The sequence below is a fragment of the Lithobates pipiens genome, unplaced genomic scaffold (genome assembly GCF_037356315.1).
Source record: "Lithobates pipiens isolate NorthernLeopardFrog02 unplaced genomic scaffold, aLitPip1_a1.2 Scaffold_23, whole genome shotgun sequence".
Taxonomy (NCBI): Eukaryota; Metazoa; Chordata; class Amphibia; order Anura; family Ranidae; genus Lithobates; species Lithobates pipiens.
In genome coordinates, this window is record NW_027507785.1 from 137,042,612 (window position 1) to 137,057,840 (window position 15,229).

General features: G+C 40.4%; 1 protein-coding gene across 5 annotated transcripts in view; it reads left to right on the plus strand.

The window, feature by feature from the left end:
- The window catches only part of RANGAP1 (Ran GTPase activating protein 1), a 289,117-nt gene that overhangs the window by 227,670 nt on the left and 46,218 nt on the right, over window positions 1–15,229 (plus strand). For 4 of the 5 annotated variants that reach the window (XM_077452418.1, XM_077452421.1, XM_077452419.1 and 1 more), the window contains one exon: window positions 7,709–7,825. The exons of the other annotated variant lie outside the window; for it this stretch is intronic. In XM_077452418.1, coding sequence (XP_077308544.1) covers window positions 7,709–7,825 — 117 coding nt within the window. The remainder of the gene's footprint in view (window positions 1–7,708; window positions 7,826–15,229) is intronic. 5 annotated transcript variants of the gene reach the window in all.

A 15,229-nucleotide genomic window follows, 5' to 3' on the forward strand; every position in this document is an offset into this window, starting at 1 on the left:
AGCTTGAGACTATTTTAGTTTTTGCCCTTGTATACAAAATCAATATTGCCAGACTACTCGGGACTAACTTTTTTCCTTAAACTGGAAGAGAATAGATAACCTAGGAAATTAAAAAAATTAGCAGTTGTTCTTTAGAGTTTTTAACATTCTTTGTTTGCCAGGGTTCAAGCAATATATTGTAAACATAATGTAAATTTGAATATGTAAAGACTTGTGTATGTAGGCATTTCTTTGCAGAAAAATTGCTGTATTTTTCCATCCACAGAAGCACTAAGACCAAGTTCACAATTTTTTGGCTCATTAAGGCATGCACATTAACTGGCCATGTGACGGCGTTCCAGAATGGCCACTCTCGCACACCAGTGCCATGTTTCTAGGATACGGCGCAACCCCCGATAGGTGGAAAGAGCCATGTCCAATCACAGCCGGTCACATGTAAACAAGGAAGTGCCGGTAATCGGCGCTCCTAGCCTCACACTGTAAGCGTGTGGCGAGCAGAGTCGATCAGCGGCATCTCCACGCAGGGGGACATTTAGGAACTTTATCAGGGCACTGATCATCAGTGCCCTGATTACAATAGTGAAAAACAGTGTCATAAATCAGTACCCACCAATGCCAGAGATCAGTGCCCACAAGTGCTACCAATCAGTGCCCATTAGCGATGCCAGCCAGTGCTGGCAATTAGTGCTGCCTATCAATGCCCATCAGTACCGCCTAGCCTATTAGTGCCCACTCGTATCGCCTATTAGTGCCCTCTAGTGCCGCCTAACTGTGCTCATCAGTGCCGATGAGTGCAGCATATTAGTGCCTCCTCATCGGTGCCCATAAGTGCCACCTCATCAAATACCCACCAGTTCAGCCTCATGAGCGCACATCAGTGAAGGCAAAAAATTACTTGGTTACAAAATTTACTGACAGAAAAAAAGTGAAAAACGTTTTTTTTTCTTTGTAAAAAATAAAAAACCCAGCAGTGATTAAATGCCACCAAAAGAAAGCTCTATTTGTGTGAATAAAATAATAAAAAAAATTGTTTGGGTACAGTGTAGCATGACCGTGCAATTGTCATTCAAAGTGTGACAGCGCTGAAAGCTGAAAAATGGCTTGGGCAGGAAGGGGGTGTAATTGCACGGTAGGCAAGTAGTTAAATGCGTCAAAAGGGTACATTTTTCACATGCATGTGAAAATCAGCATTTTTTTTTTTTTTTACTCCTAAAATATATTAATCATATAAGGAGCTCACAGATGAGCAGTATCCAGCAAAGGGCAGTGATAAAACATGTAGTTGTCTTGTTCTATTCCTAACCATAATAGGTATAAGGGGGGGGGGGGGGGTGTAGGGGAAAGAGGGGGAGGAAAAGAAGAGAACAAAGAGAGGGGACAGGAAGGGGAGGCGGGTAGGAAAAAAAAGTATGGGAGAGCATAAGAGCAGGGTTAGAAAACCAAGAAGTTACTATAATGCCCCAAGGGGACATTGCATTCATCACAAAGTAGTTTACAAGGTAAGGTTCCTAGCTCCCATCCAGGCTTTTTTTTTTTTTTTTTTTTTTTTTTTTTAGGATAATTATGTCCCATGTACGTAAGTTTTTTGAGAGGCAGGACTGCATTGACCCCGGACCTCCAAGTAGAGACAGTCAGGTTCCACTTATACAGATTTGTTTTCGTTGCAAAAAAAGCAGCATACAATAAAAACTATTTATGGGACCTTATAGCTAGATTATCGGTAATGCTTTATTTACAGAATTATTGGTTCCATGGCAAATAGCTATATAGCTTAAACATTAAAGCAAATCTTCACTGTATTTAAGCACCACAAAACCAAGAACGCTATGTAATACATTTTCAATATTCAAAGTAAACTTCCTAATCCATCCATGTTTCTGTTTTATATTGTTGAGAAATCACTTTGAACAACAAACCCCTAGCATTTCTGTGCATGGCCATCTTGAGTAAGGGCAAATTATTCATGTAGCATTTACTTCCTGGAATCAATCTGCCCTTAACTCAAGCATGCATGCAGGAGAGTGTGCTTGGCTGAGAAAACCCCTCCTGAATACTCTTGGGCTACTTAAAGTAACCCAGTTGTTGACCCTCCCGAAGACTCCTGGGATGTATGACATAGTTTGCCTAGGCAAGAAACCAGGAAGTAACTGAAGAAATAAAAAAAGTTTAAAACAAGTAAATATGATATACTGTACTTTCCTATCTATTTACTAATGCTAGTATTATACATTAGTGAAGTTCCATTTTATTATCAGCAACTACTGCCAACCATAAAAAAAAAAAAATATAGATCTTTTTTTTTTTTTTTTTTTTTTTTTTTTATATACACAAAGTGCTCTGTTTATATTATATTTCTAACTCATAGAATGTATATAGCAAAAATTACACCCAAAACACATTCTGCTACTCCTGAGTATGGCGATACCACATGTGTGAGACTTTTACACAGCCTGGCCAGATACAGATGCCCAACGTGCAGGGAACACTGTCAGGTGTTCTTGGAGCATAAACGACACCTCTAATTTCCTAATGACCTATTAGACTTTTGAAGGCCCTGGAGCACCAGGACAGTGGAATTGTGCACAAAATGACCCCATTTAGAAAAAAAACATATATTCTATGAGGCATTATAAGTCTTTTGAACAGTTAATTTTTTTTACACACGTCTTCAGAAAACATGGAAAGAAAAATTGATAAGATATTTCTAACACATAGCATGTATATAGCAAAAATGACACCCCAAAATACATTCTACTGCTACTCCTGAGTATGGTACTACCACGTGTGTGAGACTTTTACACAGCCTGGCCACATACAGATACCCAACATTGAAGTAGTACCTTCAGATGTTCTAGGAGCATAAATTACACATCTCATTTCATTCCTACCCATCACACTTTTGAAGGTCCTTGAGCACCAGGACAGTGGAATTACCCACAAAATGACCCCGTTTTGGAAAGCAAACCCCCGAGGCATGGGCTGCAGATACGTACTCTGATGGCCTGGTGACAGGTACTCGGGTACTCTGATGGCCTGGTGACAGGTACTCGGGTACTCTGATGGCCTGGTGACAGGTACTCGGGTACTCTGATGGCCTGGTGACAGGTACTCGGGTACTTTGATGGCTGGAGACAGGTACTCTGATGGGTGATGATAGGTCGTCTTTATTGAGGAGGGGGGCAGTCAGTGTGATTGGTGTGTACTGTAAGTGGTAACGAGATGTTACCGCAATCTCCTTCTCGCATACGATCAGTGTGTGAGGAGGAGAACCCGGTAACATCTCGTTACGGCGGTTTGTTGACTTTCTGTGAGCGGCTGTGTTTGGACACAGCCGGTCACGTGGTAAAGAGACAATTTCATTGGCCCTTTACTGTGATTGGGGTTGGGCTGTGTCAGGGTGACAAGCCTCATCCCAGATCGCTGCTCTGTGCGTACCCTAGGGATGTGCATGGGCGCTGTACACATGGGCAATACATGTGACCAGCTGTGATTGGACACAGCTGGTCACGTGGTAAAGATACCTTTTTTATTGGCTCTTTACATGGATCTGGGGTGGGCTGTGACCGAGGGACACATCTCATCCTCGATCGCCACATTGCGGGCCCCCAGGGGCCAGCAGGAGAGGCGAGAACGTCATATGACACCCGCCCAGGATGGGAGAACCCACCTGTGGACGTCATATGACTATAGCCCGGTAATGAAGTGGTGGTTAAAAGCTAATATGGACTTGTAGTGCCAGAAGGAGAAGCACACTATTAAATCAGTGTTCTACTCTCTCCACCACTGACTTTAGCCCTCTTATCTCAGATCATAGGCCACATGGATCTTCTGTCAGAGCAGGAAGCTATTTCACTTTCACGTGGAAATATAAAATATCATCTATATTTCTCCCACTTCCTCCTAAAAGATATGTGGTTTATCCTATAAATCTGCAGGGTACACAAGTTAACCAAAGGTGATCCTTTCTTAACTTGCCGCCACACTTGGAACAGCTACACAGAAAAATTTGCATTAACAATACAATTTATACACATACACAAATACCAGCCAAAAATTCTCAAACATTATACTAACCAGATATGCGCATTTGCTCACTGATGTAGTGTTTCACAGATCTTTCAGGACCACTCAAGCAGGGCTTTAGAATTCACGAACCAGCGCAAATCTTGTCCACAGTAGAGGAATGCTTTTAGTGCTGGGTCTCGTAGAGCAGTGGTCATCAACCCTGTCCTCAGGGCCCACTAACAGGCCAGGCTTTCAAGATAACTGAAATACATCACAGGTGATATCATTTGCTGCTCAGTGATTGCAGTATTCTAGTCTGCATCTCCCCAAGGTAATACATAAAACCTGGCCTGTTAGTGGGCCCTGAGGACAGGGTTGATGACCACTGTCGTAGAGGACTTCTTGGCGTATAGGAACTCAAGACAAAAATATATTAGCGTTTGGATTCTGTGCAGAATTTCCTTCCACACTCCTGCTTCTGGGGTGCCAAATGAAATAAATATGGGGTGGTTTTGGATTCCCCTTATTTATTATAAATATATATTAACTTCTCTATTCCTATAATTAGCTAGTCTATCAAAGCTCTGATCAAGTTAATGGCGATGGTACAATAGCAAGGTTAGCTGTAAATAAACACACTGCTTAAATAAGCAAGGATCTCCTTTATTTCCCAAGAAAGTAGGAATGCTAACATAAAACACTAAACAAAATATTACAGAGAATATAAAACAAAAGAACATAAATTATACTTTACGTAAAGGTCGTCCTCTGTATCCAGGTAGCTTTCAGATGGGCTCAATGGGCCAAGAGGAAGTCACTCCAGCTGGCCAGTACTTTTAAAGTCCAATCAGACACCACAAACATCCATTGCCAGCTTATTTAGCATTCTGATAAATGAAAATCTGTCAGAGGCTGTCCTCTTCTCTTGCCATCTTCCTGGAAGCATGTTGTAATCTCCACTAGGGGCAGCAAATAGTCCACGGATCACTGATTCTGACTTAATCAGGCACTTCAACCTTCATTACCCCATTGGTTTGAAGTCGAGCTCTACTCCCCCCGCCAGGGGCTATGCGCGATTCCTTTTTTCCAGATGAAGGTTCTGATATGCATTCTTCAGTTACACATCCCTGCTTGGTAAACCTGCTGTACTGGCATTCTGAGACAAATTCCAACTTGGGCCAAATGGCTGTATCAACCAGGCAATAAAACTACAGAAATCTGATATTAAACCATGTTGCCTTCCAACAGCAAACCACCAGTGGACCAATACAAGTACAGCCGTCCAGTAGTATTTGTTAACTGGGGAGAGCCAAGTCCCCTTTAGGCTGCATTCACCCCTGAGCGTAGTGTTTTCAAGCGTTTTTTGCGGCGTTTTTTACCGTGATTTAATGTTAAAAGAAGAAAAACGCCCAAATCAGCCCAAATCAGGGTCCGGAACTTGTTTGAGCTTCAGGCGTAGGGCTTCAGGCGACTTGGAGTGGAGATGTGAACCATCTCCATTGAGAATAATGGATTTTTTCCCCTCCTGCGTTTTGTAGCTTCAGGCGTCCAGCTACAAAACGCTCAGGTGTGAATGGGGTCTTAGACAGAGGTTGTAGAGTAGACCTTGCCACTCTGGCAGTGAAACAAGCTCCAATAAAGAAGATAATGGGCTGGCCTAGATCAGACAAAAAGGCAGTGGGTTTAGGAATAGGAGTATGTCTGAATTCATATAGGAATTTGGGTAGGTAGGACATATGAGGTTCACTCTACCCACAGGAATCAAGGCCAGGGATTTTCATACTGTGCATTTTTGTACAAACAGATGAAAAATCTGGTAGAGATTATCAGCCAGATAGCTTGTCAAATCATTGAACATAAATCGCCAAATACTTAAAGCGAGAGACCCCAGTAAGAGGCACAGCCATATTTAAAACACACATTTTCAGGAAAAAATACAGTTTGATGAATCTTTGTGCACACAAGCCCAATATAATACCCCAATTTTTTGTAAAATATAAAAGATGGTTTGCCGAAATAGATACGCAAAGAGTCACGCTTTAAAGTTGCACACGCCCAGCAGGGTCTCTTGCTCTTTAACCACTTCCTGCGCTTAGGACAGTATATAATACTGGGATGATGCCTTCAGCTACATGTTTGTTTTTTTGGCCAGCGATGCTCTGGAATGCAATAGCAGTCCTAGCAACTCAATAGCCACAGGATTGCTTTATCATGTGGCTGGAAGGGCTCTCTTGTCCCAACCCAGGAAGCCAGTGATTCTCTGCAGTTTTCCATAGAGATGACTTAGGACCGAAACATCCTGAACATCTTTAAGGTCTAAAAGCTGGAAGTGTTGAGTGTTTTGTCACTTCCAGTTTTGCCAGGGTGTAAACAAGCCATTACTGGATTGATCTTGGTTTGATTAGATGCTTTTAAGGGCAGAGGCTAGATCTGGGCTCTAGTAGACTCCACATGTCTAGGTAAAGAGTACCTGTCACTGCCCATGCCATCACAAGGGATGTTGTTCATCTCTTGTGATAGCAATAAAGTTGATAAAAAAAATGGAAGAGTGTAAAAATAAATACATTTTAAAGTGCCCCATGCTCGCATGCAAAGGTGAATGCATACGTAGGTCATGCATGCATATGTAAATGGTATTTGCATCACACATGTGAGGTAACGCTGCAAATGTTATAGCAGGAGCAAAAATTCTAGCACCAGACCTCTAAACTGATAACCTGTAAAGGTTTTTTTAGTATCTTAGTTAGGCGCCTTTCCACGAGCCTATGCAGTTTTAAAGCATGGCATGTTGGGTATTTATTTACTTAGTGTAACAGCATCTTTTATCTTGTACCAAGAAATGTGCTATTATATTGTGTTTGTGTGGGCTAAAATAATTTAGTGTGTATTCTTTCTAAAATAAAATTGTTTAAAATACCACTGTGCAAATACCGTGTAACCTAAAAATTGCAAAACCATTTTATTTTCAAGGGCCTCTGTTTTATAAAAAATGTATAATGTTTAGGGGTTGTAAGTAGTTTTCTAACAAAACCAATGATGATTTTTACATGTAGGAGAGAAATGTCAGATGACAAGGGAAGTAGTTAAGGAAGCAATGCATGATAGTGCGTTGCTGTGTGTTTAGGGCATGTTGCAGCACAGATACATTGCCTTAGTGCATCATTGCACTCTCGCCTAGCAGTAAAAAGGGCCGCTGGTTCGAATCCCAACCACGACACTACCTGCCTTCAGTTTGCATGTTCTCCCTGTGCCTGCGTGGGTTTCCTCCTGGTTCTCCGGTTTCCTCCCACACTCCAAAGACATGCAGGTAGGTTAATTGGCTTCTGTCCAAAAATGTACCCTAGTATATGAATATATGGGTGTGCAATGTACAGGGATAGCGACAATTGTAGACACTCACTCAGGTTGAACTAGATGGACTGGTGTCTTTATTCAACCTTACTATGTAACTAACAAATGCATAGACAGCACTACAGTGCAATAATTTGATGCCGACCTGAATGTTCTAGTGCTTTCAAATAAGTGTGGAGTTTCATAAGCCGATAACATTACACTAAAACAGGCACCCACTTGGTTTTGGGTTTTCCGGGCTATTTAGATATGTGCAGACAGCTGTTGTTCCTAGCTTTAGTGTAACCATTTAATGTTTATAGTTTATTAAGGGAAAATGTAACCATATATTTGATATATTTTTTTGTTTAAGGAATCGCCACCTACTGCAGCCCCTATTCCACCTGTTGATGCATCAATTTTTCTCAGCTTTCCGTCCCCAGAAAAACTCTTGCGGATGGGTCCTAAGCGTTCAACAATAGGAGCTCAGGTATTCATGTGTTGTGCATTGCACACTGCCGAGATATAAATATTTATACAGTTATTCAAAATCAAATAACGTTTTCCATTTTATTCTGTTGCATTTAAAAACCAGCTCACAGAACAGGGACGCAGGAAGTTTTTAACCACTTACCCGCTGGGTACTTAAACCCCCTTCCTAATCAGGCCAATTTCTCTTTTGTTCATTGACGGACACAGCTCCAGTAATCTTGACCGTAGGGTTATTACGCCACCTTCAGGAGAGGACTAGGCAGAACATGTAATACATGTGAAAAACAACAGGACTTTACAGTTCCGCCCAGGGGGCGGTCCCTCTGGTAATAAAGGGAAACCTTAGCGCTGATATTAATATGTAGGAATAACATTCATGTATAGGAAACACCCAAATGACTAGGCTGCAACCATGTCAGTGTTCTGTCACCACAAAGATTAATTATATATAATGGTGCGCTCCGGTCAACTTCCTATTACACAATCTAAGATGGAAAAATGCGAGGCTAATAATCCTGAAGCTGTTATGAGGGTATATGTTGAACACAGTACTGTGCAAAAATACAATAATAACATGTGCAAAATAAGCAAAGAATGTAAAGTGCAAAATGAATTTAAGTGCACTAAGCAAGAGTGCAAAAAAATACTATGCACTTATCACAAAGCGTGTGCAAATGGGCAATAATAGATGTAGTAGCGAAAAAAAACTCCTTCACATCCAATACAAAGTGCTATTGTGCTAATTACGGTTTCACCTGACTCAAGAATAGCAAAACTACCAATCCCAAAGCTACTTTAGGAAAGGGATATTGTGCAAAATTACAATATTGTCATATATATATAAGTAAAGAATTAAAGTGTAGTGTAAACAATTATACCAAAGTGCAAACCAAATTGTACACTTATCACAAATGAAGTGCAAATGAACAATAAATGCTCAAAAACAAGAAAAACAATATAAAGTGCTGTGGTTCTTCTTGTATTCAACCTGTTTCCTGAACAGCCTATAGCATCCCAAAATTAAGCAAGTACCAGGAACATGTAAAAAAACATGTAGCAAAAACATGTAAAAAACAATCCGATGAAAGTTAATACATATTGATCACAGAAAGATAGATATCCTAGAGAAAAAAAAAAAAAAAAAAAAAAATATATATATATATATATATATATATATATATATATATATATATATATATATATATATATATATATATATATATATATATATATATATATATTAGATAGTATTATTATAAACACCACTTACTGAGCGTACTCCATACCAAGGTGGTAATGGATAACACTACATGTGCTGAATACTATATCACTTTTAAGTGATAAGATCATAAGATAGTTTGGTTTGCGAATGTTTCCCACAGTAGAAAGGAGAGGAAACTTTCCGGGACACTATCACTCATGGTCGAATTGCTTCAGATCCGATCCAGGCACTAAATGAAACAAAACTTTCATTGAGCAACGATTGTAGATTCTATGAGCTACAGCCACACCAATTTCACTCGCATAACCCAAGCCGATACGTAGCGCTTGAAACAGTCAGCTGGATAAGGTGGGAGGGGTTTCCCAGACAAGCCACCTTGCTTGCTAGATTCTCAATAGGCTCCGAACGTAACGTCACTGGCTCCACCCGACGTGTTGCATCATATGTCACATGACTTTATCGAGGGTAGCCTTGCGCTCTTTTGTGCTGTTTATATACCACGAACCAGCGTGCCGGTTGCCATAGGGACTTAGATCTCTTAAGCGTTAGCATCATTTTGTTCAGAGCTCAATCAATTTAAAATCAAATTCATTTTAATACAACAACCATACAAAACGAATAAAAAATATATATACAAATATTAAAACAATACCAGGATCACCACCTCAAATAATATAATATTATCCAGGCTTCAACTTGCATTTGGCATCTCACTGATAATATATACGCCCCTTTACTATCGCCATCTAGTGGGTGGTATAATCCTCACATTTCAAATACATTTAAAATACGCCATATCTCATTCGTTGGAATATCTCCTGCTGATGGAAAAAACATGATACATCCAGAATGCAAACATAATAATGAAAAACATATATAAAATTGTACATAGATGAATATTGATTCAAAACTCTTATACTATCACCGTAAATTACTTCTACCATCCAATACCCATGGAGATAGTGCAAGTCCCATGCATTAACCTAAAAAACTAAAATATTACAAAAAAATTAATGTTAAAAATCTGCAATAAAACAATTGAGGTCGAATTCAATGTTCAGACCTTTGAGGAAGAATGTGGCCAACTGGAATATCCACCTTGATTCACTTTTACTCAGTTCCCTCACTTTATTACTACCTCTCCAATGGGGTTTGTATTTTTTTATTGCCCAAAACTTAAGGTGTGTAGGATCCCTATTGTGATGTGACGCAAAATGGCGTGATACGCTATGTTTAGGGAAAACACTCTTGCTATTCTGTATATGTTCCCTTAGCCATTTCCACATCGGGCGTTTTGTGCGTCCCACATACTGGAAGGAACAGGTACATTCCAATATGTATACTACTCCTTCAGTTCTACAGGATATGAAATCTTTAATGTCATATTGATGGTTTGCACTTGTAGAGGAAAAACGAGTACACTTTTGACCATTCAAATTTGTATTCTTACATGCAAAACACCTATTGCAAGGAAAGAACCCTTTTCCCGTAAAAAACTTAGCTCACCATTTTTTCTAGGGGGATCGGGAACATTTTTAACCACTAGGTCACGTAATGTTGGTGCACGCCTATATACTGTATAAAACCTGTTTTTTCGGGTAATACCAATGCCAAGTGTCTTTCTCCTCTGAGTAATGCCTTAATAATATGTTCAACCTGCTTATGTTCATTGTTATAATTCATTATGAGGGGGACTTCTTCAAGCTTTCCCTTATCTTTCATTTTGTCCTTTATCAACTGGTCCCTTGGCATCTGTAAAACTTAATTTGGTTCTCAATGAAAACTTCACCATATCCCTTAGATATAAACTTTTCTCCTATCACATTTGCCTGTTCTAAATATATTGCTTCACTTGTGCAGTTTCTTCTTAAACGTACCATCTGACCCTTAGGTGTATTAATTAGCCATGGTTCATGATGGCAGCTGTCGAAGTCCCATCCATACCCAAAACCGATATGAAGCACTGAGAGATGAAGACCAATCAAACTCTTCTTTTTTTATATTTTCACTGCAGCGAGAGAACTCCACCAAGACACGAGAGAATGATAAGTGCAAGAAGTCCAAACAGAGGGGATGTAGGGGAGGACGCAAGACCAAAAAGAAAGAGTAATTGGTGAAAGGATCTACAATCTAAGTGGCATTGAATTATCAACAAATGAAATCTTAACATTAGATAGGGGTTTGAAATTTGTGCCTAAACGGAATTTAAATAAATTTGATATGTATGTAGACATTCAGAAATTTACGAGGAGATTGAATGTAAAAAAGTACATGTTGAATCAGAAGATAACTGGTGGATTAAATGGAAGTGAAACATCAGGATGAATAAGGCACAGTAATTTGAGGAGTACAGAAGAGAATTGTCCGATCTGACTGAGAGGGAAAAAGAGAAAAACATTTTAACAAAAAAGGAAGCTAGATATTTAATTCCCAACACGTGTAGGATTCCTGTTATTTATACGGTACCAAAGATACATAAGAACCCTACACAACCACCAGGAAGGCCCATAATTAATGGGATCCAATCCATAAATTCTAGGATAGGTCAATACGTGGACAATTATATGCAACCACTGGTATTGCAAACTCGTGCATATTTGAGAGAGACAAAACACCCGATCCAATTATTGAATACTGTATAATTGAACCCAGAGTGTAATTATCTAATGGCAACCGCAGATGTCTCATCGTTGTATACGGTAATAAATCATGAGGAAGCAATAGAATCTGCGAAATGGGCCATGGAAGAATTTAGTGACTTAATAACAAAACAAAGAAGGTTCATTCTGAGATGTTTGGCCTATGGGTTGCAACACAACTACTTCTGAAATAATGGAGATTATTATAGACAACTAAATGAGATTGGGATGGGTGCTTAATACGGACCAAGTGTGGCCAATATATTTATGGCTAGATGGGAGGAACAAGAGATTTTTAACAATCCCCCAGAGGATCTCATTATGTACAGACGCTTCATAGATGACTGTATTCTAATTTGGAAAGGTAGTGAGGACAGTCTAAAAGAATTTTTTAAGAAATTGAACGATAAACAAAATAATATTAATCTAACATACGAGATAAGTAGTAGTATGATTCAATTTCTAGATTTACAAATTATGTGTTATATTGAAAAATGAGGCTATATCTACAAATGCTTTCTTCAAACCGGTAGAGTGCAATAGTTATATACCAGTCGACAGTTGCCATCATGAACCATGGCTAATTAATACACCTAAGGGTCAGATGGTACGTTTAAGAAGAAACTGCACGAGTGAAGCAATATATTTAGAACAGGCAAATGTGATAGGAGAAAAGTTTATATCTATGGGATATGGTGAAGTTTTCACTGAGAACCAAATTAAGAAAGTTTTACAGATGCCAAGGGACCAGTTGATAAAGGACAAAATGAAAGATAAGGGAAATCTTGAACAAGTCCCCTTCATAATGAATTATAACAATCAACATAAGCATGTTAAACATATTATTAAGAAGCATTGGGCATTACTCAGAGGAGACAGACAATTGGCATTGGTATTACCCGAAAAAACGGGTTTTATATATAGACGTGCACCAACATTACGTGACCTAGTGGTTAAAAATGTTCCCGATCCCCCTAGAAAAAATGGTGAGCTAAGTTTTTTTTACGGGGAAAGGGTTCTTTCCTTGCAAGAGGTGTTTTGCATGCAAGAATGCAAATTTTAATGGTCAAAAGTGTACTAGTTTTTCCTCTACAAGTACAAAACCATCAATATGACATTAAAGATTTCATATCCTGTAGTACTGAAGGAGTAGTATATATATTGGATTTGTACCTGTTCCTTCCAGTGTGTGGGATGCACAAAACGGCTAAGGGAGCATATACAGAATATCAAGAGTGTTTTCCCTAAACATATCGTATCACACCATTTTGCATCACATCACAATAGGGGATCCTACACACCTTAAGTTTTGGGCAATAAAAAAATACAAACCCCGTTGGAGAGGTAGTAATAAAGTGAGGGAACTGAGTAAAAGTGAATAAAGGTGGATATTCCAGTTGGCCACATTCTTCCCCAAAGGTCTGAACATTGAATTCGACCTCAATTGTTTTTTGCAGATTTTTAACATACATTTTTTAGTAATATTTTAGTTTTTTAGGTTAATGCATTGGACTTGCACTATCTCCATGGGTATTGGATGGTAGAAGTAATTTACGGTGATAGTATAAGAGTTTTGAATCAACATTCATCTATGTACAATTTTATATTTCTTGATCATACATCACGGGACACAGGAGCTCATTACATAGTGGGTTATATAGGCACCTCTGGTGATTGAACACTGGTTAACCCCAATTAAGGAGAATTCCTCCCTATATAACCCCTCCCATATGGGAGGCACCTCAGTTTTTTTGCCAGTGTCTATGGTGGTTGGTCACGTAAAACATGTGCTATGAAGAAAGCTCTGTGCAGGTCCCTGCGGGGGCCTAAGGGCTACAACAAACCGGATCCATATCTCGGGCCGATATTTTGACTCCCAAGATGGTATGGTACCCGGGCCTCGTCATCCGAAGAAACGAGGTTTGGCCTGTAAGTCCTCTCCTATTGGAAGACTGGGCTCTGGGAAAACCAGACTTGGTGTACTATTTACATAGTGGCACGAAAGTTTCTGGCAGAGTCTTTTACATGGTCTAGGTAGGAGGTTCTTCTGAGAAAGAACCCCAAAAAAACCTGAAGGTTGGCACAACTTTGCCCGCCGTGATGGGTGAAGGCTGGAATCTGTCTGTTTTCAGCAATTCCTGCAGTGAGGACAGGTAAGGGAAGTTAATCCTATATATTATGGATTTCTTCATTGAGTTGTAGTATGTCTTACCTGGTATCCACCACTAGAGGGAGTAAGAGCAGCCTGATGCATACTTGCATCCCTTTTAAGTACACACGCTCAGTGAAGCCTGGTTCTCCAGCTGTCTCACGTCTCCACTGCAATCCCTGCCACAATAGACGTAATGCAGGGGTTCCACGTAGTCTGGGGGTCCCACGCAGCTCCGATGGAGTTCTCCTCCCCCCCCCCCCCCCCCTGGATTCCGCGGTCCTCGTGCATGCGCGCGGGGCGCGCTCCCGGCTTAATGGAGGAGGGGGGAGTGTGGTTGTGAGCTGTGCACGTCAGTCGGCAGTTTTAAAAAGCCCAGAGCGTCAGGGGGCTGTAAGTGAAGACACAGGAGCTGTGGGCGGTAAGCATCCCAAGGGATTGGATCCAGGCAAACCTTAGACACCTACTCAGCTTTAGGTTGTGCAGTTTAAGCATATATATTTATTGTGAGAATTTAACTTTGTACTAGTACCTCTGCTTTGTAGCTTAGGACTATGTCTCCTCGTAAGAGGGTCTCAGGGGGAGGTAACAAGGGCACTGGTAAATCACCGCCTAGGTCCAGGGGTTCTAAAAATGCCTGTGAGTTACCATCCCCCCTGCAAGACTAGAACCAGCCTCTCAGGATGAGTCAGTGCCCCTGTCAGGTTTTGCAGCCTCTCCTAATGTGTCAGCCTCGGTATATGTCACTGAGGACTCCCTTAGGGCTACATTGGAGGGTTTTGAAGGGAGAATAATGAATTTTATTTCTGCTTCCCCGAAAGATAGCAGGAAAAGGGGTAGATCCCCTCCCTCTGCTGAGATTCCTCTTTCAGATGACTCTTCTGACAATGAGGAGAGATCCCTATCTTGGGACAGGGATCTTGAGCAGTTGGATGAATCAGAGGAAGAGGAGAGAGTCCCCTCCTCCCAGGCGCTCAGAAAACAGGTGCAGTATTATACTGAATTGGTGCGTACCACATTCAGAATGCCTGCTGCTGAAGTCGCTACGTCCTCTGTTTCTTCCCTGGGAGTCAGGAAAGTCCCACAGACTGCCTTTTTCTTTCCAATTCATCCCTTAACGGATAAATTGTTGTATGAGGATTGGGGACATCCCGATAAACTGTTTGCTCCTCCTAAAAGGTTTTCTATGCATTATCCTCTGGAAGAAAGTTTCACCAAGAAGTGGGGGGTCCCATCTATCGATGCGGCTGTTTCTTGCGTGAATAAAAACCTGACTTGTCCGTTGGATAATGCTCAGTTATTTAAAGATCCAACTGATAAGAAGCTGGAAACCTTATTAAAAGCCTCCTTTTCCATGACTGGCGCTGTAGTGCAACCTACAGTCGCAGCTGT